This window comes from Elephas maximus, chromosome 6 (genome assembly GCF_024166365.1).
Source record: "Elephas maximus indicus isolate mEleMax1 chromosome 6, mEleMax1 primary haplotype, whole genome shotgun sequence".
Classification (NCBI taxonomy): domain Eukaryota; kingdom Metazoa; phylum Chordata; class Mammalia; order Proboscidea; family Elephantidae; genus Elephas; species Elephas maximus.
Genome location: NC_064824.1, coordinates 117,578,890 through 117,605,381, shown reverse-complemented (window position 1 = coordinate 117,605,381; position 26,492 = coordinate 117,578,890). Strand labels below are relative to the sequence as shown.

Genomic DNA, 26,492 nt, shown 5'->3' with positions numbered 1-26,492 from the left:
CAAGTGAATAAAGAAAACAAAACAAAAACCCGTTGCCATAGAGTCTGACTCATACCGACCCTATAGGACCGAGTTGGACTCCCCAGTGGGGTTTCCAAGGAGCGGGTGGTAGATTTGAACTGCCGATCTTTTGGTTAGCAGCCAAGCTCTTAACCACTGCTCTACCAGGGGTCCAAGTGAACAAAGAGGCTTCCAAAAATCCACATTATTCCTTCTTCGTACATTAACCTTCAGAGACATTCAAAAGAGCTTGGTGCTACTAGGGCAGGAGGAAATGGCGAGAGGAAACGGCAAGGACACATTCTCTTCTATCAGCAAAAGGAATCCATTTGAAATACAACATGCAAATAACAAAGAAAACTATGAGCTGCTTTTAAGTCAACAATTGCAGTCACGGGGAATGAAGTTTCGGTTGACTTTCTGGTCTTTTGTCACCAGTGCGTGTCGGGAAAGAACACGAACGACTCTCAGTGGGGTCAAGATTGGGGATCGTCACGACAACTAGGGGGCTAGACACAGTTACTATTAGCAAGGAGAGTTAGGGAACAAAAAGTCAAGGTATGCATTCAAGTGGGAGGTGCATTTGCCTTCTCAGAGCCTTGAGTCATTCGGGCTACCGTCGTTGTCCCGGGATACCAGGAGACGCCGTAGTCTGAGCGTCCTGTTCCTATGGAAACGACAACATGGCGGTGGTGTGAGTTTGTCCCAGAGGAGCGGCGCGAGAGGCCAGGGAAGGTATCTGTCCCGGGAGACTGCCTCCTCCGAGAAGTTGTGGCCGGAGGTCCCCACCACGTCCTTTGGACAGCCCCGTGAGCTGAGATTTGGGCTGGGGGGAATCAGACGTGATCCCGAAGAGAGAGTAGGAACAGCGCTGAGCGTATTTTATGTCCCCTTTCATTTTTTTTTTTTTTTCATTTTACCTATTTCTTCCTCCTTCGATGCTTTTTTTTTTTCGATGCTACGCGACGACCCTCCACTTTTTCCACCGGTCATCTCGGGGACTTTTTAAGCCAGAAAGTAGGCAAATAAAGGAAGCTGCTGACAATATGGAAACCCTGGTGGCGTAGTGGTTAAGTGCTATGGCTGCTAACCAAGAGGTCAGCAGTTCAAATCCACCAGGCGCTCCTTGGGAACTCTATGGGGGCATTTCTGTCCTATAGGGTCGATATGTGTTGGAATTGACTTGACAGCAGTGGGTTTTTGGGTGGGCTGATAATATGTATTTTTAAAGTCTCTAGACTAGAAAATTGGATTTTTTTTTTTAATTCCACTTTCCCAGTCTCTTCACGATGATTGCAGACCAAGTCATTGGAGGAATAGTCCAGGCTAGTGTGGAAATTATGATTGTTAATTATAGTAATAGGTTTGTCTAGTGCGTTCTCAAATTCCCGATTTCATTCCAGCTACACATCAACTTGAGCGATAGTCAAGATACCCCATTATTTTGCAGGGGAGGAGATTGAGGCTTGGCAAGGTTGAGGGGGTTAGCCATCTCAACAGAGTGAGCAGACGCTGAAACCCGGCTTTCCTTGCTCCTGGTCCAGTGCTCACTCCCTTAAGCCCCAGGACCTGAGCTGGACCGGCTCTCTGCCCTTTGGTCTCTCATCTCTTCTCTGCACTCTCTGGAATAGTTTCATGTGTTGACTGGAGACTTCTCAGAGCCCTGAGGGAGGGGCTGTCTGTAGAATCCTCCAAAGTCAGAAATGTTAATAAGATGGGGCAGGACTGCAAGGCCATCGGGTGGCAGAAAAGCAAAGGGACTCTCCTCCCTGTTTCCCACCTGAACATCCCTTTCCCTATCGAAGGTAAGGACCTTGATTGTCTTGTCCAGTGCCTAGCACAGTGCCTGGTGCATAGTAGGCACTCAGTAAATGCTTTGTGAATGAGTGAATATAAGATAACCCCCTCCAGAGGTTTTGGAGACGCTGACAATTTGGAAAAATTGAACCAACAGAATCTTTTGCTTTGCTCTGGATGCGGGGTGCTGAGGGGGCGGAAGAGTGTGTGATGGAAGTGTGTAAATTCCTAAAGGGTGATCATGAAATTGTTTATATATGTATATTTTTCAGACTGCTCAGAATCCTGGGTATGACAATCTGAGTATGTCACAATAAGAAGCTGAATCCCAACTTGAAAAGAGATCATTTTAGGCCAAATAAAAGACAATTCACATCTAATCATAAACTATTGTTAGGATTAAAATACATCTGAAGGCCTTGCAACGTTGCCTGGCAGATGATAAATTCTCAGGAAGTGTCAGTAGAAATTGTTGCCATTTTTGAGATTGTTATTCCAAGAGTTGGGAAAAGATACTGAGTAGTTGAAAAATGGAGCCCTGGTGGTGCAGTGATTAAGAACTCAGGCTGCTGACCAAAAGGTTGGCAGTTTGAACCCACCAGCCACTCCTTGGAAACCCTATGGGACAGCTCTACTCTGTCCTATAGGGCCACTATGAGTCAGAATTGACTTGAAAGCACACAACAACAAAAACAACAGTCTGAAAAATATATGTTCAAAAAAGGTATTAGATAGATGTTGTCTAACTTGGTAGCCACTAGACACGTGTGTCGACTGAGCCCTTGAAAGGTGGTAGTCCAAATTGAGAGGTGCTGTAAGTGTAAAATACACACCAGATTTGGAAGACCTAGTCCAACACAAAAGATTGTAAAGTACCTTATTAATAGTTTCTATTCGACGGCACTGGGTTATATTTATTACACATTGAGATGATATTTTGGATCTATTGGGCTAAAGAAAATATGCTATTACAACTGATTTCACCTGTTTCTTTTTACTTTTTTAATGTAGCTAGCAGAAAATTTAAGATTGCATACTTACATTATATTTGCGGGGGGGTGGGGTGGTGGAGCGCTCCTTTATGTGATTTCCTGGATGCTGGCTCCACGTAGAATTGAAAGGGAAATCAGAGCTGAACTTTTCAAGGTGGATCATTGTAGAGGTCTACAAACCAATTGCATATGTTCCTGAGCAGGACTGGCCATTGTTAGAGTGTCTGAGTATGAAAATTGCTGTCCTCTTATGTAGGCTACAAAGCACACCTGGGTATGTGTGCTAAAGGAAACTTGCTAAGGAAGAGGGGATTTGTTGTCCCCTAGAGCAGGGCCAAGCACCCTTTTAAGCATTTAGTGAAAGCTGTGGACACCTTTCCGAAAAAGAGCAAACACAACATTTGCACATAATTTCTAGCTACAGTCCATCCATGCCCCTCTAAGCCCCTCTGCTCTAGAGATCGATTCATTCATCCTTTGGTTGGCTGACTCATTATTTCAGTGTATCTTCACTTTGAACCTGGATTACAGATTGTGTAACACTGGAAGAAACCCAGAAGATCAAGAAGTTCATCTGTCTCTTCTTTGCTTCTTGTTACTCTTCTCTCAGGAGGCAAGACACACTTAGAGGAAACAAGTAGAGAGTAAAAAGCAGGCAAAGGTAATACACATGCTTCAATAATACTCACTGGGTGCTTGCTGTGTAATGCCAACTGTAAACATAGAGGGACATGGTTGGGGCGGGGGGGGCTTTTCCTCAAGTCCCTCTTCCAAGTGCCTTTCCTGAGTGGTGAATTTCCAGATTCCCAGGCAAAGGCCTGGACCTTGTGTTCAGTCTCATTCCTCATAGTGTCACCTCACACTTGTTCCCAGAGCTGGGAGTAGGCTCTATCTTCTATGATAATGATGGCCCTGGTGAGTCTAATCCACCAATATCTTTTTTTTATGTTTCTTCTGTCTCCAGTCTGGTCTCTTCCCAGCTCCAAACTCAGGCCAGGATCAGGAAGGAACTCCTGGCTTTACCAAAGTGCTCTCATTGAATCTGTGTTCCAGGCGCCTGATGTTCAGTGACATTAGAGACTACACCATGAACTCTGCATCGTGCCTGAGTGCCAGCACAATGGTTGTCCCCACCATCAATGGCAGCAGTGCAGCCATGAGTGCCAGGAGCAGCAGCAATGCCAGTGGCCGCATAAGAACGTGTTCAGGGCAGGTGGAGCAGGGTGCAGCAGGGCTAGGGTGGGGGGATTCTCCTGTATAAGCCTAGCACTAGACCCTGCATAGACTGAGCACCAGGTAGACTGGAATGGCGATAGCAGTGAGGAGCACTGGCAACCCTGGAGGTTAGGGGAACTCTAAGAAGGAGTGATTCAGGGGCTAGTAGGGTAGCCAGTACTTCTCTCTTCCCTTGGAAAGCTCTTCTGGTCTTGACCCCTGGAGAACTTTTATAGATGTTGTTTACTTTTTGCAACTCTATGGTTCTCTCTATGTGACAGTGCAGAGGTGAGGGGGTGGTGCATAGATTGACAAGACATGACTTTATGTTTGGTGTTGTGTGTGGGTGTTGGGTACCTCAGTAGGTGTGATGGTGGGTATATTGGCCTCCCTGTGGACTGGGGATCATATTTTGGAAGGCATCTCATCCCTTCATCTGTGCCATTCTGGGCCTGTTTCCTCTCAGATCCATTCTTTGTCCTTCCCTGGCTCTGCTCTGAGCTGGTAAGAGAGTGGGAAGTGGGAAGAAGAGAGAAGCCATTGTATTTCTCTTCCTCCCTCCCTGCTTTTGGCATTGTCTCCCTAGGGGCCACATCTCCTCCATGGCTCCAGCTCCTACCAGACAGGCCCCTGGGCTCTAGAAACCCCACCTCTTCCCTTTACCTCTCTAACCTAGGTATGGTAGCACCTTCTGGATGTGTTAACTTCTGGGTTACTTCACTAGCCCCTGGTTGTGAAAGTAATTTCCTGCATTAAATTCCCTATTTTATACACCTAGAGTGGCTTCTGTTCTCTTGCTTGAACACTAACTGATGCGCCAACTAAGTTTTTTTTTTAATTGTAGTAAAAACATACACAACAAAACCTTCACCAATTCCACAATTTCCACATATACAATTTAGTGACTTTGATTACATTTTTCATGTTGTACAACCTTTGTGAATACTCTTTTCCAAATTACTCTACCACCATTAACATATATATATTTTTTATTAACATAAACTCAAAGCTCCCTAAGCAAAACTCCCCCTCCCTTCCACTCCTGGTACCCACTAATAATCTTCAGTTTCTCTGCGTTTGCTTAATTCATATAAGTGAGATTATACAGCATTTGTCCTTTTGCAACTGATGTATTTCACTCAGCGTAATGTTTTCTGGGTTCATCCATATACACCAACAAAGTTTATTGTAAATTATTCTTTGTCAGCCATGTCACTTCTCCTCCATGGGTAAATCTGGAAAGAAAAACAAAAACTATATTGGCCACTCGTGCTCTCTGTAAGTATGGAAACTGAGAATGTAAGCTGTAAGAGAGAGGGACTTGTCGGCCTTGTTCACCTTTGTAGTCCTAGCACCTAGCACAGTGTCTAGTGCATAATAGGTGGTCCACGGATATTTGTTGAATGAATGAATATATACTTATGTGATATAACAATATAAAAGCAATAACTGGTCAAGGGTAAAATACAGTGGCAATGAGTTGAACATTCATAGTAATGACAATGGCAGGGAAAGCACCTGCTTCAGTCTTCCCACCACATTACCACCCCAGGGGGATTTTCCACAGTCCTCTCTCGTCAGATAGAGAGGAGTTATCAACTTATGAAACAATCTTCCACAATATACAGGAGCAGTGCTTGAAGTGGCCGCGGAAGACAGGGCATGGGGCAGGGCTTGATCACAGGCAAATTGGCTTCTTCTTCTTTCCCACCAGCCAGCTGAGGGAGGAGAGAGAAATGGTGGAGAATTCCAGCAGTCTGGAAAAGTGCCTGTGATAGACTGCTCTAGCTAGGAGAGGCTCTGCAAAGGAGGAGTAGGATAGGGAAGGAGAGAAGGAGGAGGCAGTACCTGAGGGGAAAGGTAGCTGAAGGTACACTGAGGAACAGAAGAGGCCAACCAAGACCACATTTGTGTGCCTGATGGAATTGCTGGATTTGGTGGCCTAAGGGAGAGAATTTAGTTGGAAAACCATTCCAGTGACATTGAAATAGGTAACATCTGACCCCAACGCCTGCATGCTCCAAACCTTCTCTCTCCAGACCACCCCCAGGGGCAAGGGTGGTGTAATTTCTTACTCTTTTTTTCAGGGGGGTGGTGGAGATCTTTGCCAGTTCTCTGAGCCTTTGAATTCTACCCAACTAATGTGTCCTTTCTTCTCCCTCCTTCTCCCTGACAACTGAAGCAACCTTCCACGACCAAGGAGGCTCAGATGTGCTTCCCAAAGAAGCAGGACAAAGTGAAGAGAAGAGTCATCTGGGGGATCGAAGTTGTTGAGGAGCTGCACTGGAAGGGCTGGGAGCTAGGGAAGGAGATGACCAAGAATCTGGCTCTGAAAAACCTATCCTTGAAAATCCAGAAGATCAAGTACAGGTACCAATATGGGGTTGGGGGGTGTGTCAGGGACCCAGTTCCTGAGCTTTCAAGCTCTCAAACCAGGCACTCTTAAAATATCATATAAAGTCACAACAGGGTTTAAAACCTGTGCAGTTTGAAGAATTATAGGAAATGGAACTCATGTGACCAGATTAAAGAATAGATTAATAACTGTGTCTTGAAGCTTATCCCCCCGTTGTATGTACCTCTCCTACTGAAGCCTCTCCCCACCTCTAGAGGTAATCACTATCCTGACTCTTATAATCATTTCCTTGCTTTCGTTAAATAGATTTACCACTTACATTTGTATCCCTAAATGATATAGTTTAATTTTACCTTCTTATGAACTTTATATAAGTGAAACATTATGGTTTTCTTTTGTAATTCATTTTTTTCAACCATGTTATCCATACCACTATAGTTTACTCATTTTATTGCAACAGAGCCCTGGTGGCACAGAGGTTAACAGCTTGACTGCTAACAAAAAGATCGGCAGTTTGAATCCAACAGCTGCTCCTTGGAAACTCTATGGGACAGTTCTACTCTGTCCTATAAGGTTACTATGAGTCGGAATCGACTCAATGACAATGAGTTTGTTTTTTTGGTTTTATAGTATTCCAAAGTATGCCTATACCATAATGTATTTATCAATTCTTGTGATGGTTAAGGTTGTGTGTAAACTTGGCTAGACTATGATTCTCAGTGGTTTGGCAGTTATGATGTAGTTTGGCAGTTATGTATTGATGCAATTTGGCAGTTATGTAATGATGTAGTCATCCTCCATGATGCAATCTGATGTGATTAGCCAATCAGTCGTAAGAGGAGTTTCCTCAGGGGTGTGACCGGCATCCAATATATATATATATGGATGTTCTGGAAAAGCTCACTTGCTTGCTCTGGATCCTTTGTCCAGCTTGTCATCATCTGACCTCTCATTCTTGGGACTTGAGCCAGCAGTCTACGGTATTACCTGCCAATCTTGGGATTTGTTGGCCTTCACAGCCTGTGAGCCAACAGCCTGCCATCTTACCTGCTGACCTTGGATTCATCAGCCTCCACAGCCCACGAGCCAGCAGCCTGTCTATGTATATATATATATATATATATATACACACACACACACACACACATATACATTGGTTTTGCTTCTCTAGAGAACCCAGCCTAAGACATTTGGTACTGAGAGTGGTTCTAGAGAAACAAAATCATAAGGATGAGTTTTCTAAGTTGATTCTTAAGTCTGAATAGTCTTAAAAGTGCTGATGACTCTGCCTACAGTAGTAAAGAGGGCACAGCTAATCCATGGTGTGGATTTGTTAATCCATGAGGTGCCAATAGTAATATGCAAAATATCACTACAAATAGATCAAGCATTGGGGAGAAGTGAGGCTCTGGGTGATCGCATGTTTGATACTTTTCTACAGTTTGGTCAGAATGAGAAGTATTGGGAAGCTGGTTGGTTGGTCCTACTGTCACTAGACAAAGTGGTGAAAGAATGAGATGAGCTCAGGGCTTCAGAGTCACAGCTCAAGTGCCGCATAAAAGACCTGAAAGTTGCCACTTGTGCCCTGAAAGAAAGCCATATTTATTGTAGTAACAGCTGATATTGCTGAAAGCCAAACCCAGAGTCTTATCATAAGAGTGGATGAATTACAACACCAACTGAATTCCCAACCTCTAATGGTGTCTGAAGTTAAAGTGAGGGTGTTAATTGAAACTTGGGATAGGGACATAAGTACAAAAAATCAGGAATATGGGGACATTGAGCCCCTAAATCCCATTGAATCACTCCAACAGAACCAATCTTCTTACTCTCATTTGAAGACATTACTCTGTTAAACCACCCTCCTCAGTAAAACTATTATTTCCCCCACCCTCATCTGATGAGATTAACCCAACTGTGTCTGAGGAAACTTTGTCCGAGATATCACCTGGAGTGGCATCGGAGTGATTGCGTGGGGCATCGCCTCAGGTAGATGCCTTATAAGACATTGCTGAATATTCCCAGGACCCACCCCCATCACCCATTTTGGCTTCTAGACCTGTAACTAGACTTAATTGCCAGCAAGCCCCAAAAGGTGAAGTATAAAGTGTGACTGAGGAGAAGGTATGCTACACTCCAAAAGAACTACTTGACTTTTCCATGTGTACAAACAGAAGCCTGGGGAATGTGTGTGGGAATAGCTATTAAGGGTGTGATATAATGGTGCAAGGAACATAGAGTTGGATCAGTCTGACTTTATTGATATGGATCCACTAAGCACAGATTCTTCATTCAGTGTTTCAGCTGAAGAGGTTAAGAAAGGAACTAATAGTTTATTTGGTTGGTTCACTGAAGGATGGATTACTTGGTGGCCTATACTAAATCAAGCTGAAGTGCCACACCTGCCTTGGTATACTGTGGAAGAAGGAATCCAAAGGCTTAGAGAAATTGGCATGTTAGAGTGGATTTATCAGGTTAGACCCACAGACACACATGGAGTGCCCAGAAGACACACCTTTTACAAAAGCCCCAGCATCTTTGAAGACTACCGTAATTGCTATTTTATGTAAGTCATATTTGACAGTGGAAACTGTCCTAACCGAATTAAGACACCTAACTACAATGGGGCTGATTGGACCTCGTGGTGTTAAGGGCCAAGTGGTGGCACTTGGTTGACAAAGACAAGGTGGATGTGGTTCCTATAATGGACAGCAGAGTCAAAGCCATCATCGGAATAGTCTGACTCGTATAGATTTAGGGTATTGGTTACTTAGTCATGGTATCCTAATGTGAAATTTACTAAATATTTACTTGATCTGTAGAAGTGGAAGAATTCTAGGTCAAGTGAACATCAGTCTAACTCGAATTGCCAGAATACAGGGTCACAGCCCCTCAGTCAACTCCCAGACTTGAGCCAGTTTACAGACCCACATCCCTTGAATGAAGGGGAGGCTGGGTTCCTTTGAGGAAGGACCCCACTACACCGCCAAAAATTTATGCAGTTAAAAATCCTCACGAAAGGAGAGACTGGAAGGAGGGAGCGGGCTGACTCATTAGGGGGAGAGTAAGTGGGAGTATGAAGTAAGGTGTATATAAGCTTATATGTGACAGACTGACTTGATTTGCAAACTTTCACTTAAAGCACAATAAAAATTATTTTAAAAAAAATTATGCAGTTAATCTTTCTCCCAGACTTCCCCAGAGGGATCTATGGCCTTTTAGGAGAGTGACTGTTCATTGGGGAAAAGGAAATAACCAGACTTTTGGGAGATTACTAGATACTGGCTCTGAACTGATACTAATTCCAGGAGATCCAAAACGTCACTGCGGCCTACCAGTTAGAGTTGGGGTGTATGGAGGTCAGGTTATTAATGGAGTCTTAGTTCAGGTTCGGTTCATAGTAAGTATAGTGGGTCTTAGGCCGAGTTCTTTAGAGAAGCAAAACCAGTAAAGCATATAAATATATATGTATGTATATATATATAGAGAGAGAGATTTATGTCAAGGAAATGGCTCATGCGGTTATAGAGGCTGTAATGTCCCAAGTCTGTGGGTCAGAAAAGAGGCTTCTCCTGATTCACATAGCCTCAGGGGCTGATGAACCCAAGATTGGCAGGCCAGAGAGCAGGGCTGTTGCTCACAGGCTGTGAAGATTGACAAATCCCAAGACTGGCAGGCAAGACTGCAGGTAAGCTGCTAGCTCAAGTCCCAAGAACTGGAGGTCAGATGAACAGGAGCCAGCTGCAGGATCCTGAACAAGCAAAAGCCCTCGAGCCCTGTGTAAATATCCAACCACACTCAATGCAGGCCACACACCCAAGGAAACTCCCCTTCAACTGATTGGCTACTCACAGCAGATCCCATCATAGGGGTGATCACTTATCAGATCTCAACAGGGAAGTGATTACAACATTATACAACTGCCAAAACACTGAGGATCATGGCTCAGCCAAGTTGACACACAATCTTAACCATCGCAGTCCCCGAACCCATCCTGTAGTGATTTTTCCAGTTCCAGAATGCATAATTGGAATAGGTATACTGAACAACTGGCAAAACCCCTGCACTGCATCCCTGACAAGTGGAATAAAGGCTATTATGGTAGGAAAAGACAAGCGGAAGCCATTAAAACTTCCCAGACCTAGGAAAATAGTAAACCAAAAGCAATGCTGCATTCCTGGAGGATTATTGCCACCATCAAGGACTTGAAGGATGCAGGGGTAGTGGTTCCCAGCACATCCCCCATTCAACTTGCCTACTTGGCCTGTGCCAAAAACAGATGCATCTTGGAGAAAGACAATGGATTATCGAAAACTGACTCCAATTGGAGCTGCTGTTCCAGGCGTGATTTCATTGCTTGAGCAAATTAATACATTTCCTGGTACCTGGTATGCAGCTATTGATCTAGCTAATGCCTTTTTTTTCCATACCTCTTTCAAAAGGCAACCAGAAGCAGTTTGCCTTCAGCTGGCAAGGCCAGCAATACACCTTCACTTTCCTACCTTAGAGGTATATCAACTCTTCAGCCCTATGTCATAATTTAGTCCACAGGGACTACCATCCGTGGACTTACAAGATGCCTTGTCCACTGTCATGGTATCCCAGACAGCATTGCCTCACATCAAGCAACTCATTTCACAGAAAATGAAATGTGTCAATGGGCTCCTGCTCATGGAATTTCATTGGTATTACCATATCTCCCGCCCCCTTAATATGTGTCTGTCAGTTTGTCGTACTGTGCGGGCTTGCATGTTGCTGTGATGCTGGAGGCTATGCCACCAGTATTCAGATACCAGCAGGGTCACCCCTGGTGGACAGGTTTCAGCTGAGCTTCCAGACTAAGACAGACTAGGAAGAAGGACCTGACAGTCTACTTCTGGAAAAAAAAAAAAGTATTAGCCAGTGGAAACCTTATGAATAGCAGTGAAACATTGTCTGATATAGTGCCAGAAGATGAGCCCGCCAGGTTGGAAGGCACTCAAAAGGTGACTGGGGAAGAGCTGTCTCCTCAAAGTACAGTCAACCTTAATGACTTGGATAGAGTCAAGCTTTCGGGACCTTCATTTGCTGATGTGTCATGACTCAAAATGAGAAGAAACAGCTGCAAACGTCCATTAATAAGTGGAACCTGGAATGTACAAAGTGTATGAATCTAGGAAAATTGGAAATTGTCAGAAATGAAATGGAATGCATAAATGGATATTCTGGGCATTAGTGAGCTGAAATGGACTGGTATTGGCCATTTTGAATTGGACAATTATATGGTCTACTATGCCAGTAATGACAACTTGAAGAGGAATGGTGTTGCATTCATCGTCAAAAAGAACATTTCAAGATCTCCTGAAGTACAACGCTGTCAGTGATAGGATAATATCCATATGCCTACAAGGATGACCAGTTAATATGACTATTATTCAAATTTATACACCAACCACTAAGGGCACGGATGAAGAAATTGAAGATTTTTACCAGCTTCTGAAGTCTGAAATTGATTGGACATACAACCAGGATGCATTGATAATTATTTATGATTGAAATGCAAAAGTTGGAAACAAAGAAGAAGGTTCCGTAGTTGGAAAATATGGCCTTGGTGATAGAAATTATGTTGGAGATCATATGATAGAATTTTGTAAGACCAATGACTTCTTCATTGCAAATACCTTCTTTCACCAACATAAATGGTGACTATACACATGGACCTTGCCAGATGGAACACACAGGAATCAAATTGACTACATCTGTGGAAAGAGATGATGGAAAAGCTCAATATCATCAGTCAGAACAAGGCCAGGGGCCAGCTGCAGAAAAGGCCATTAATTACTCATATGCAAGTTCAAGTTGAACCTGAAGAAAATTAGAACAAGTTCATGAGCGCCAAAGTACGACCTTAAGTATATCCCACCTGAATTTAGAGACCATCTCAAGAATAGATTTGACACGTTGAACACTAACGACCAAAGATCAGACATGTTGTGCAAGGACACCATATATGAAGAAAGCAAGAGGTCATTAAAAAGACAGAAAAGACCAAAATGGATGTCAGAAGAGACTCTGAACTTGCTCTTGAATATCAAGTAGCTAAAGCAAAAGGAAGAAATGATAAAATAAAAGAACTGAATGGAAGATTTCAAAGGGTGGCTTCAGAAGACAAAGTAAACTATTATAATGACTTGGGCAAAGAGAAAACCTAAAGGAAAGAACACTCTCAGAATTTCTCAAGCTAAAAGAACTGAAGAAAAAATTCAAGCCTCGAATTGCAATAGTGAAAGATCCTATGGGGAAAATATTAAATGACGCAGAAAGCATCAAAAGAAGATGGAAGAAATACACAAGGTCATTATACCAAAAATAATTGGTTGGCGCTCAACCATTTCAAGAGGTAGCATACGATCAGGAACTGATGGTACTGAAGGAAGAAGTCCAAGCTGCACTGAAGGCATTGGCAAAACACAAGGCTCCAGGAATCGACGGACTATCAATTGAGATGTTTCAAGAAACAGATGCAGCGTTGGAAGTGTTCACTCGTCTATGCCAAGAAATTTGGAAGACAGCTACCTGGCCAACCAACTGGAAGAGATCCATATTTAAGCCTATTCCCAAGAAAGGTGATCCAACTGAATGCGGAAATTATTGAACCATATCATTAATATCGCATCCAAGTAAAATTTTGCTGAAGATCATTCAAAAGCAGCTGCAGCAGTATATCTACAGGGAACTGCCAGAAATTCAAGCTGGACTCAGAAGAGGACGTGGAACCAGGGATATTATTGCTGATGTCAGCTGGATCCTGGTTGAAAGCAGAGAACAAAGAAAGATGTTTACCTGTGTTTTATTGTGTATGCGAAGGTATTCGACTGTGTGGATCATAACAAATTATGGATAACATTGCCAAGAATGGGAATTCCAGAACGCTTAATTGTGCTCATGAGGAACCTGTACATAAATTAAGAGGCAGTTGTTCAGACAGAACAAGGGGATACTGTGTGGTTTGAAGTCAGGAAAGGTGTGCGTCAGGGTTGTATCCTTTCACCATACCTATTCAATTTGTATGCTGAGCAAATAATCTGAGAAGCTGGACTATATGAAGAAGAATGGGGCATCAGGATTGGAGGAAGACTCATTAACAACCTTTGTTATGCAGATAACACAACCTTGCTTGCTGAAAGTGAAGAGGAGTTGAAGCGCTTACTGATGAAGATTAAAGAATACAGACTTCAGTATGGATTACACCTCAACATAAATAAAACAAAAATTCTCACAACTGGACCAGCAGGCAACATTATGATAAATGGAGAAAATACTGAAATTGTTAAGGATTTCATTCTACTTGGATCCATGATCAACACCCATGGAATCGAAGGACGAATTGAGTTGGGCAAATCTGCTGCAAAAGACCTCTTTAAAGTGTTGAAAAGCAAAATGTCACCTTGAAGACTAAGGTGTGCCTGACCCAAGCCGTGGTATTTTCAGTCACCTCGTATGCACGGGAGAGCTGGGCAATGAATAAGAAAGACCGAAGAAGAATTGATACCTTTGAATTGTGGTGTTGACAAATCAAAAGAATGAACAAATCTGTCTTGGAAGAAGTACAACCAGAATGCTCCTTAGAAGCAAGGATGGCGATACTACGCCTTACATATTTTGGACATGTTATCAAGAGGGATCAGTCCCTGGAGAAGGACATCATGCTTGGTAAAGTAAAGGGTCAGCAAAAAAGAGGAAGACCCTCAATGAGATGGATTGACACAGTGGCTGCAAGAATGGGCTCAAGCATAACAACGATTGTGAGCATGGTACAGGTTAGGGCAGTGTTTCATTCTGTAGTACCTAGGATTGCTATGAGTTGGAAGTGACTTGATGGCACCTAACAACAGCAACAACACTGTGTTCCGCATCATCCTGAAGCAGCTGGCTTGATAGAATGAATGATGGAATGGCCTTTTGAAGACACAATTATGGTGCCAGTACCTTGCGGGGTTGAGGCAGTGTTCTCAAGGAGACTGTATATGCTCTAAACCTGCATCCAGTATATGCTGCTGTTTCTCCCATAGCTGGGATTCATGGGTCCAGGAATCAAGGGGTGGAAATGGGAGTGGCACGTCTCACTATTGCCCCTAGTGACCCACTTGCAAAATTTTTCCTTTCCCTCCCCATCACCTATGCTCTGAGGGTCTAGAGGTCTTAGTTCCAAGGGTAGGAATGCTCCCACCAGGAGACACAACACTGATTCCATTGAACTGAGAGTTAAGAATGCCACCCAGGCACTTTGGGCCCCTCATGCCTCCAGATCAACAGGGAAAGAAGGAAGTTACTGTATTGGCTGGTGTGATTGATCCTGATTACCAAGAGGACATCAGATATTACATAATGGAGGTAAAGAAGAGTTATGTCTGAAATACAGGAGATCCCTTAGGATGCCCCTTAGTACTGCTATACCCTATGGCTAAAGTCAACGGAAAACTATAGCAACCCAATTCTGACATGACTAGTAATGGCCCAGACCCTTCAGGAATGAAGGCTTGGGTCACCCCACCAGGCAAAGAACCACGACAAGCTGAGGTGCTTGCTGAGGGCAAAGTGAATACAGAATGGGTGGTGGAAGAAGGTAGTTTTAGATACCAGCTACAACCACATGACCAATTGCAGAAATGAACATTTCTTCTTTGTATGTGTGCATCAAATATTTTTGTTTTCTTCACATATAAAATATAAGATGTAAACAGGGCTAGTGCATTTGCAGTTGTTAACTCCTGTTAGTTGTATCATGTTAGGTGCAAGTATGACTTTATACTTGCCTTTATTTAGAGATTGTGTGTGGTTTAGGGAGATGTGTATGGGTGCCAAGTTAACAAGGAGTGGACTGTGATGGCTAAGGTTGTGTGTTAACTTCGCTGGGCCATGATTCTCAGTGATTTGGCAGTTACGATGTAGTTTGGCAGCTATGTAATGATGTAATCATCTCCATGATGAGATCTGCTGCGAGCAGCCAATCAGTTGAAAGGTCGTTTCCTTGGGGTGTGGCCTGTATCCAATATATGTGGACTTTCTGGAAAGGCTCAAGGGCTTTTTCTCACTTTGGATCCTGCATCTGACCTCTGGTTCTTGGGACATGAACTAGCAGCTTACCTGCCAATCTTGAGAGTCATTGGCCTCTACAGCCTGTGAGCCAGAGGCCTGGCATCTGACCTGCAGATCTTGGGTTTATCAGCCCTGCAGCTGGAGAAGGCTCCAGCCTGACCCATGGACTTGGGACTTCCAGCCTCTATAATTGTGTGAGCCATTTCCTTGATATAAAACTTCCTCCCTCCCTCTCTTTCTTCATACACACACACACATATATATTTGTTGTCAGGTGCTGTCGAGTCAGTTCCACCTTACATTAACCCAATGTAAAACAGAGTAAAACACTGCACAGTCCTGTACCATCTGCATGGTTGTTGTTATGCTTGAGCCCATTGTTGGCAGCCAATGTGTCAATCCATCTTGTTGCGGGTCTTCCTCTTTTTTGCAGACCTTCTACTTTACCAAGCATGATGTCTTTCTCCAGGGTCTGATCCCTCCTTATAACATGTCCAAAGCGTGTGAGTGTAGTCTTGCCATCCTTGCTTCTAAGGAGCATTCTGGCTGTACTTCTTCCAAGACATATTCGTTCATTCTTTTGGCACTCCATAGTATATTCAATATTCTTCACCAACACCATAATTCAAAGACGCCAATTCTTCTTTGGTCTTCCTTATTCATTGCCCAGCTTTCGCATGCATATGAGGTGATTGAAAATACCATGGCTTGGGTCAGGTGCACCTTAGTCTTTAAAGTGACATCTTTGCTTTTTAACACTTTAAAGAGGTCTTTTGCAGCAGATTTTCCCAATACAATGCATCATTTGATTTCTTGACTGCTGCTTTCATACGTGTTGATTGTGGATCTAAGTAAAATGAAATCCTTGACAACTTCGGTATTTTCTCTGTTTATCATGATGTTGCCTTTTGGTCCAGTTGTTAGAATTTTTGTTTTCTTTATGTTGAGGCATAATCCGTACTGAAGGCTGTATTCTTTGATCTTCATCAATCAGTACTTCAAGTCATCTTCACTTTCGGCAAGCAAGGTTGTATCATCTACATAATGAAGGTTGTTAATGAGTCTTCCTCCAATCCTGATGCCCCATTCTTCGTATAGTCCAGCTTCTTAGATTATTTGCTCAGCATCCAGAATGAACAAGTATGGTATTAGGATACAGCCCTGATGCACACCTTTCCTGACTTTAAATCAAGAAGCATCTCCTTGTTCTTTTCCAACAACTGCTTCCTGATCTATGTACAGGTTCCTCATGAGCACAATTAAGTGTTCTGGAATTTCCATATTTCGCAATGTTATCCATAATTTGTTATGATCCATACAGTCAAATGCCTTTCCATACTCAATAAAACACAGGTAAACATCTTTCTGGTAGTCTCTGCTTTCAGCCAGGATCTATCTGACATCAGCAATGATATCCCTCATTCCACATCTTCTTCTGAATTTGGCTTCAGTTTCTGGCAGTTCCCTGTCCATGTACTGCTGCAACCACTTTTGAATGATCTTCAGCAAAATTTTACTTGCATGTGATATTAATGATATTGTTTGATAATTTCTGCATTTAGTTGGACCACTTTTCTTTGGAATAAGCATAAATATGGATCTCTTCCAGTAGGTTGGCCAGGTAGCTGTCTTTCAAATTTCTTTGTATGGACAATTGTGATGGTTAAGATTGTGTGTCAACTTGGCTGGGCCATGAGTCTCAGTGTTTATATGTGATCACTCCCATAATGGAATCTGCTGTGAGCAGCCAATTAGTTGAAAAGGAGTTTCCTTGCGGGTGTGGCCTGCATCTGAATATAAGCAGACATCCTGGCTTTTTGCTCACTCTGGATCCTGTGGCTGCCTCCTGTTCACCTGACCTCTGGTTCTTGGGACCTGAGCTATCAGCTTATCTGCTGATATTGGGATTTGTAGATCTTCACAACCTATGAATGGGAGCCCTGCTCTCTGACATGCCAATCTTGGGCTTGCCAGCCCCCTGTGGTTGTGAATCGAGAGAAGCCTCTATCCTGATCCACAGACTTGGGACATTCCAGCCTCTATAATTGCATGAGCTGTTTCCTTGATATAAATTTCTCTCTATGTATATTTATATGCTTTACTGGTTTTGTTTCTCTAGAGAACCCAGCCTAAGACAACAAGTGAGCACCTATCTCTGATAGCTTTCCACTTCAGGATAGATCTTGAAATGTTCTTTTTGATGATGAATCCACACCATTCCTCTTCCATTTGTCATTCCTGGCATAGTAGACCTATGATTGTCCGACTCAAAATGGCCAATACCAGTCCATTTCAGCTCACTAATGCCTAGGATATCAGTGTTTATGCTTTTCATTTCATTTTTGATGACTTTCAATTTTCCTAGATTCATACTTTGTACATTTCATGTTCAGATTATTAATGGATGTTTCCAGCTGTTTCTTCTCATTTTGAGTCTTGACACATCAGCAAATGAAGGTCCTGAAAGCTTGACTCCATTCACGTTGTTAAGGGCAACTCTATTTTGAGGAGGCAGCTCTTCGCTGGTCATATTTTGAGTGCCTTCCAGCCTGAGGGGCTCATCTTCCGGCACTATGTCAAAGTTCCACTGCTATTCAAAAGATTTTCACTGGCTAATTTTTTTCAGAAGTAGACTGTCAGGTCCTTCTTCCTAGTCTGTTTTAGCCTGTCCACCATGAGTGACCCTGCTGGTATTTAATACCGGTGGCATAGCTTCCAACATCACAGCAACATGCAAGCTCCCACAGTATGACAAACTGACAGATGCAGTATATATATATATATATATATATATATATATATATATGTATATTAGCATCACCGTTTTGTGTGTGTGTGTGTGTGTGCGTGCACTTTAGGTGAAAGTTTACAGAGCAAATTAGTTTCTTATTAAACAATTAATACACAAAATTTTTGTGACCTTGGTTGTCAGCCCAGCGTTGGGTCAACACTCTCCCTTCTTGACCTCAGGTTCCCCATTTCCATTCATCCAGTTTTACTGTCCCTTCCTGCCTTCTTGTGCTTTTGGGTTGGTATGCCCATTTTGTCTTGTATACATGGTTGAACTATGTGTGTTATTGTTTGTCTTATAGGGCTGTCTAATCTTTGGCTGAAGGGTGAACTTCAGGAGTGACTTTAGTACTAAGTTAAAAGGATGCCTGGGGGCTCACTAGTTTTGCTTCTCTAGTGAACCCAGCCTAAGACACTTGCCTTACTGCACTTTCTTTGAGTAGGAAAGTGTTGAACTGAAGTGATTTCTAGAAGACATCTTGTTTTGTCCATGCTCTCAAAGTGAAAAATCTCAACATTTCGCCATTAAATTATGTTTCCTGTAGGTTTTTAAAAATATAGATTTTACTCATCAGGTTAAGAAAATTCCTTTCTATTCCTAGTTTGCTGAGAGTTTTTCTCATGAATAGATGTTGGAGCTTATTTTTCCTTATCTATTGAGATGATAATTTGATTTTCTCTTTTAATTGATTAATAACAGTAGTACAGAATAGAATTGCCTCATAGGGTTTCCAAGGAGCAACTGGTGGATTTGAACTGCTGACCTTTTGGTTAGCAGCTGTAGCTCTTAACCACTGTACCACCAAACCAAAAAAAAAAAAAAAAACCCCACTGCCGTCAAGTCAATTCCGACTCATAATGACCCTATAGGACAGAGCAGACATGCCCAATAGAGTTTCCAAGGAGCACCTGGCAGATTCGAACTGCTGACCCCTTGGTTAGCAGTAGTAGCACTTAACCACTATGCTACCAGGGTTTCCGCTCTCACCTTAATGAGACAACACACTCCTTCTCTCCACCCTCTATTTCCATGTCCATTCAGATAACTTCTGTTCCCCTCAACCTTCACACCTTCCCTCCAGACAGGAGCTGCACACATAGTCTCATGTGTCTACTTGATACAAGAAGCCCACTCCTCACCAGTGTCCTTTTCTGTCTTATAGTCCAGTCCAATCCTTGTCTGAAGAGTTGGCTTTGGGAATGGTCGCTGTCTTGGGCTAACAGAAGAAGATCTGGAAACCATGACCTCTGGGGTCCTTCTAGTCTCAGTCAGACCATTAAGTCTGGTCTTTTTACAAGAATCTGAGGTCTGCATCCTACTGCTCTCCTGCTCCTTCAGGGATTCTCTGTTGTGTTCCCCGTCATGGCAGTCATCAGTTGTAGCCAGGCACCGTCTAGTTCTTCTGGTCTCAGGCTGATGTAGTCTCTGATTTACGTGGCCCATTCTGATTCTTGGGCTCATACTTACCTTGCGTCTTTGGTGTTCTTCATTCTCCTTTGCTCCACGTGGGCTGAGACCAATTGATGCATCTTAGATGGCTCCTTCCTAGTGTTTAAGACCCCAGACACCACTCTCCAAAATGGGATGCAGAATATTTTCTTAATAGGTATTATTATGCCAATTGACCTAGATGTACCCTGGAACTATAGTCCCCAAACCTCTGCTCCTGCTATGCTGGCCTTGGAACCGTTCAGTTTATTCAGGAAACTTCTTTGCTTTTGGTTTAGTCCAGTTGTGCTGACCTCTCCTGTATTGTGTATTGTCCTTCTCTTTACCTAAATTAGTTCTTGTCTACTATCTATATTAATTGATTTTCTGTGTTAAATCAACCAGGTGTTCCTGGAATAAATCCTACTTGGATACCATTTTTTGGGTATCCTTTCTATATATCGCTGAATTCTTTTTGCTAATATTTGCTTATAAGTGAGATTAGTTTGTAATCTGGCTTTCTTTTCCTGCCTCTGTCAGTTTTTGGTAACAACATTATGATGGTTTCATAGAATAAGTTGGGGAGTATTCTACATTTTATATTATCTGGAAGAGTTTAAGACTGTAATTATTTTTTCCTCAAATGCTTGTAGGACTTGCTATGAAGCCATCTGGCATAGCGTTTTCTTTGTGGGAAGTTTTTTTTTTAATGATCTATTCAATTTCTCTGATGAATTTAGATGTTAGATAGAGTAACTATCAAGCTTAAAGGATCCCTGGTGGCACAATGGTTAAGTGCTCAGCTGCTAATGGAAAGGTTGGTGGTTTGTACCCACTAGCAGACCTGCAGGAGAAAAGACCAGGCGATCTGCTTTCATAAGGATCACAGGCTAGAAAATTCTATGTGGCAGTTCTACCCTATCATATAGGGTTGCTATGAATCAGAATTGACTCGACAGCACACAACAAACAACAACAGCCATCAAACTTATTGTATAATTCTTGAGTGAGTCTTGGTAAGTAAGTTGTATTTCCGTAGGAATCTGATTATTTCATTGAAATGTTAACATTTGTTGGTATAGAGTTCTTGAAAATGTTGTTGTTAGGTGCTGTCAAGTCAGTTCTGACTCATAGCGACCCTGTGTACAATAGAAGGAAACACTGCCTGGTCTTGCATCATCCTCACAATCATTGCTATTTTTGAGCCCATTGTTGCAGCCACTGTGTCAATCCATCTCCTCTTTTTCAATGACCCTCTCTACCTTACCACGCATGAAGTCCTTCTCCAGGGACTGGTCCCTCCTGATAACGTGTCCAAAGTACTTCAGACTAAATCTCTCCATTTTCTCTTCCAAGGAGCACTCTGGATGTATTTCTTCCAAGACAGACTTGTTTGTTTTCTGGCAGCCCATGGTATGTTCAATATTCTTTTCCAAAACAAAATTCAAAGACATCGATTCTTCAGTCTTCCTTTTTCGTTGTCCAGCTTTCACATACATATGAGGTGATTAAAAATATCATGGTTTGGGTCAGGTGCACCTTAGTCCTCAGTGTGACATCTTTGCTTTTCAACACTTTAAAGAGGTCTTTTGCAGCAGGTTTTCCCAGTGCGATACATCATTTGATTTCCTGACCTTTTCTTTTGCTACCATGTGCGTTAATTGTGGATCCAAGTAAAATGAAATCCTTGACCACTTTAGTATTTTCTCCATTTATCATGATGTTGCTTATTGGTCCAGTTTTGAGAATTTTTGTTTTCTTTATGTTGAGTTGCAATCCATACTGAAGGCTGTGGTCTTTGACCTTCATCAGTAGGTGTTTTGAGTCCTCTTCATTTTCAGCATGCAGGGTTGTGCCATCTGCATATCACAGGTCGTTAATGAGTTTTCCACCAATCCTGATGCCATGTTCTTCTTCGTATAATCCATATTCTCAGATTATTTGCTCAGCATACAGATTGAATAAGTATGGTGAAAGGATACAACTCTGGTGCACACCTTTCCTGACTTTAAACCATGCAGTATCCCCTTGTTGTGTTCAAATGACTGCCTCTTCATTATGTACAGGTTCCTCATGAGCACAGTTAAATGTTCTGGAATTCCCCATTCTTCACAAGCTGTCCATAATTTGTTATGATCCATGCAGTCAAATGCCTTTACATAGTCAATAAAACACAGGTAAACATCTTTCTGGTATTCTCTCTTTCAGTCAGGATCCATCTGACATCAGCAGTGATATCCCTCATTCCACGTCCTCTTCTGAATCCAGCTTGAATTTCTGGCAGTTCCCTGTCTGTGTACTGCTGTAACTGCTTTTGAATGATCTTCAGCAGTATTTCACTTGCATATGATATTAATGATATTATTTGATAATTTCTGCATTCCGATGGATCACCATTCTTTAGAATGAGCACCAGTATGGGTCTTTTCCAGCCAGTTGGCCATATTTCTTGGCATAGATGGATGAGTACCTCCAGCACTGCATCCATTTGTTGAAACATCTCAATTGGTATTCCATCAATTCCGGGAGGCTTGTTTTTCATCAATGCCTTTGGTGTAGCTTAGACTTTTTCCTTCAATACCATGGGTTCTTGATTTAGCTACTTCCTGAAATGGTTGAATGTCAACCAATTATTTTTGGTACAGGGACTCTTTGTATTCCTTCCATCTTCTTTGGACGCTTCCTGCGTCATTCAGTATTTTGCCCATAGAATCCTTCAAAATCGCAACTCGAGGGTTGAATTTTTTCTTCAGCTCTTTCAGCTTGAGAAATGCTGAGTGTGTTCTTCTTTTTTGGTTCTCTAACTTCAGATCTTTGCACATTTCACTGTAATACTTTTGTCTTCTCGAGCCACCCTTTAAAATCTTCTGTTCAGCTCTTTTACGTCATCATTTCTTCTATTTGCTGTAGCTAGTCTATGTTCAAGAGCAAGTTTTAGAGTCTCTTTTGACATCCATTTTGGTCTTTTCTTTCTTCCCTGTCTTTTTAATGACCATTCGATTTCTTCATGTATGATTTCCTTGATGTCATCCTGCAACTCATCTGGTCTTCAGTCATTAATGTTGAATTCATCTAATCTGTTCTTGAGATGGTCTCCAAATTCAGATTGGATATACTCAAGGTCATATTTTAGCTCTTGTGGGCTTGTTTTCATTTTCTTCAGGTTCAGCTTGAACTTGCATATGAGCAATTGATGGCCTGTTCTGCAGTCTGGCCTTGTTCTGTCTGATGATATTGAGCTTTTCCATCATCTCTTTCCGCAGATGTAGTCAATTTGATCTCTGTGTTTTCTGGTGAGGTCCATGTGTATAGTTGCCATTTATGTTGTTGAAAAAATATTTTTGCAATGAATAAGTTGTTGGTCCTACAAAATTCTATTATGCTACCTCCAGTGGCATTTCTATCACCAAGGCTGTTTTCCAACTACTGATCCTTCTTCTTTGTTTCCAACTTTCACATTCCCATCACCAGTAACTATCAATGCATCTTGATTGCATGTTTGATCAATTTCAGACTGCAGAAGTTGGTAAAAGTCTTCAGTTTCCTCATCTTTGGCATTAGTGGTTGGTGCTTAAATCACATTAACTGGTCTTCCTTGTAGGCCTATGAATATTATCCTATGAATGCAACACCACTCCTCTTCAATTTCCCTTTCTCAGCATAGTAGACTATATGATTGTCTGATTCAAGATGGTCAATACCCATTTATTTCAGCTCACTAATGCTTAGGATATTAATCTTCGTGCATTCCATTTCATTTTTGACAGCTTCCAATTTTCCTAGACTCATACTTTGTACATTCTTTTCATTTTGAGTCGTGCCACATCAGCAAATGAAGGTCTTGAAAGCTTGACTCCATTCCATGTCATTAAGGTTGACTCTACTTAGAGGAGGCAGCTCTTCCTCAGTCGTATTTTGAGTGTCTTCCTACCTGAGAGGCTCATATTCCGGCACTATATCAGACAATGTTCCACTGCTATTGATAAGGATTTCACCAGCCAATTTTTTCAGAAGAGACCATCAGTTCCGTCTTCCTAGTCTGTCTTAGTCTGGAAGCTCCACTGAAACCTGTCCACCATGGGTGACCCTGCTGGTATTTGTAATACTGGTGGCACAGCTTCCAGCATCACAGCAACATGCAAGCAACCACAGTATGACAAACTGACAGACACATGGTGGGTTGTTGATAATATCCTCTTATTATTAACATTTTTTAAAGTCTGAAGCGTCTTGAGTTGTAACTCACCCTGGGACTGTACAGCTCTGCTGAGGTCTTTGCTTGGAAAGGCATCCCCAGCACCTCCATCCTCAGGCTTGGCTTCCCCCAGTTAAGTGCTCAGGGATTTTGTTAAATCAAGGCAGCCCTTTTCCATCCCTGTCCCCCCCCTCCCTGCCCCCGACTACCATGCTGAACAGAGATACAAGTTCTGTTGCTTAGCACTAGATCCTTTTGTTTAGTGCTCTGATATCCTGGAGTGAGGTCTGAGAGAAAAGCAGAGGTCAAAGGGGGCCCAAGGAGTCCTGGTAGCCCAATAGTTAAATGCTCAGCTGCTAATCAAAAGGTTGGCAGTTCAAACCTACCCAGCAGCTCCTCAGGAGAGAGACCTAGCAATCTGCTTCCTTAAAGATTATAGCCACTATGAGTTGCAATGAACTCAATGGCACTGAACAAAACAACAGAGGGGGCCCAGTGAAACAGGAGGAGGGAGACAGGTCCCCTCTAACTGGCCCCCTATGACTCCCCCCTGTGACATCACCAGGGTCCCTTCCTCCATGGACCCCAGGACTCATGCCCTGCCAGCTCTCTAGGGCCTCCCTTAATCTTTCTTCTGCCTCTGGTTTCCTCAGCCCTGCTCCTGAAGTACTTCTCCCCCGGCTCTCTCCTGCAGGCCTCCCAAGACAAAGTTCTTCTTCACGGTTATCCCTCAGCCTATCTTACTGAGCCCAGGTATCACCTTCACTCTCCCCATCTTCTTCCGGCCTCTGGAGGAGGTAAGGTCCACCACAGCAAGAAGAGGGTGGGGAGGGACACAAGAACTGTGACCTTGGAACAAGAGACCCGGCAGAGCAGCAGGCCTTTTAAGTAGGCCCCACACCCCCACTCATTCTGCTGGCTATGGCAAGACACCAGCTTGGGAAGCCCTGGAAGGGGGCTCAGACCCTAATCTCATTGGAGAGAGGGGTGTTTCCAGTTGATATGGGGGAGGGTGGGTAAAGGCTGTGATACTGTATTGGCCACCAGAAAGCCCTAGATGCCTTGGCCTCTTTCTGTTCCCAAAAAGTTACCCCCAAATACTTTTTTACCCACAAAGGAGGCCCCACGTCTTTGAGACCAAGATAGTATTGGAGACTGAGAGAGTGGGTACCGCCCAGCCCAGCCCCTCAGTCATTGAGTTGAGGGGTGGCTGAGGACTGGGGTCGGGTGTGTGTTCCCTGATCAGTGCCTTCCTCTGCCCCTCCCTGCCCCTGACACTGCAGAAGGAGTACAAGGACCAGTTGTGGTTTGAAAAAGCAGAGGGGATGTTCTGTGTGGACCTGAGGGCCCTGCTGCCTTGCCACAAGCTGATCTGTCCACCATCCCTGCAGCTGCCCATGTGTGCTGTGGGAGACACGGCCGAGGCCTGGTTCTGCCTGGACAATGTGGGGTGAGGGAAGAGGCAGAGGCTCCAGTGAAGAGGGTGTCTGGGAGCAGGAGAGACTGGCATATCCTGGAGTGGGAGGAGTACAGGGAGGACTGCCCAGCCTCTCTGCCTTTCTAAAGCAGGGGCAGTATCAGAATGAGCCCAGGAGCTCTGACCTGCCCCCCCCTTCCCCTCCCCCAGGGACCTGTCCACCTTCTTCACCTGGGAGTTCTCCAGCCCATTCCAGATGCTGCCCACCACGGGGCTGCTGGAGCCAGGCCAGGCCTGCCGGATCAAGGTGACCTTCCAGCCACTTATGGCTGTCATCCATGAGGTGCAGGCCACATGCTGGTACGGGGACAGCACCAAGCAGAAGAATAGCATACAGCTGCAGGCTGTGGGTGAGGCCCCACCCTCACCCATCTCCAAGCTCTGTGGTACCTCCCTGGGTCTCAAAGCTTCAGTGGGCTCCCCACTACCTGCCCTGGCCCCCAGGGGACCTCCCCCAGCCTCCTGCCCTCCCCTCAGTCCTGCCGAGTTTGCCTTCCTTGGGATTGCAGACCAGTTTTTCCCTGGGGACATTTGCCTTCTTGGAGGGGCTCCCCCGATGGGGTCACAAAGGCCATGGCAGGTCCCCCCAAGAATCCTTGTATCTGCCCCAGCCAAGTGTGCCCAGCTGCTGGTGAACATAAAGCAGAAGCGGCCCGAGGATCAGGACGCTGAGGGCTGCCAGAAGGTGCTGTACTTTGGCTCTGTCGCTGTGGGCTGCACCGCTGAGAGGCAGATCAAGCTGTATAACCCTTCTGTGGTATGAGCCCTGGGGAGGAAGCAGGGCCCAGGATTCAGGAACCACAGGGCCGGTTGCCCCTCTTTCTCCTCACACCTGCAGCCCCACGCCTCCCCTAGTCCATGTCTGTGAACTCCCCTCTCCACTCGGCTGGGGGCTCAGCTGGGGTATCCTCTAAGCCACAGAAAACCTCAAGAGCCTCCCAAGAGGACCACCACTAGCCTTTATGGGGCCTTTGCAATAAGAAGAAAAAGGTGCATCTCTGGGTGGTCCAGGTCTCCGAGTGGCACAAAGGATTTGTGCTCGGCTCCTAACCTAAAAGTTGGCTGTTTGAACCTACTCAGTGGCACTGAAAAAGAAGGGCCATACGATCTGCTTCCATAAAGATTACAGCCAAGAAAACCCTGTGGAGCTCAGCTCTACTCTG

The 26,492-nt window shown here is 43.7% G+C and overlaps 1 protein-coding gene across 15 annotated transcripts in view; it reads left to right on the top strand.

The window, feature by feature from the left end:
- Positions 1 to 670: 670 nt before the first annotated feature.
- The window catches only part of CFAP65 (cilia and flagella associated protein 65), a 53,452-nt gene continuing 27,630 nt past the window's right edge, over positions 671 to 26,492 (top strand). For 8 of the 15 annotated variants that reach the window (XR_007517965.1, XM_049888214.1, XM_049888212.1 and 5 more), the window contains exons 1-6: positions 679 to 4,002; positions 6,187 to 6,374; positions 24,547 to 24,649; positions 25,136 to 25,302; positions 25,480 to 25,679; positions 25,941 to 26,086. Coding sequence is in view for 14 of the 15 variants with exons in the window: in XM_049888214.1 (XP_049744171.1) it covers positions 3,850 to 4,002; positions 6,187 to 6,374; positions 24,547 to 24,649; positions 25,136 to 25,302; positions 25,480 to 25,679; positions 25,941 to 26,086 (957 nt within the window). In the remaining variant the exon portion in view is untranslated. Of the gene's footprint in view, positions 4,003 to 6,186; positions 6,375 to 24,546; positions 24,650 to 25,135; positions 25,303 to 25,479; positions 25,680 to 25,940; positions 26,087 to 26,492 lie in introns of all 15 variants that reach the window. The other 7 variants (XM_049888209.1, XM_049888210.1, XM_049888207.1 and 4 more) reach the window with 7 other exon arrangements.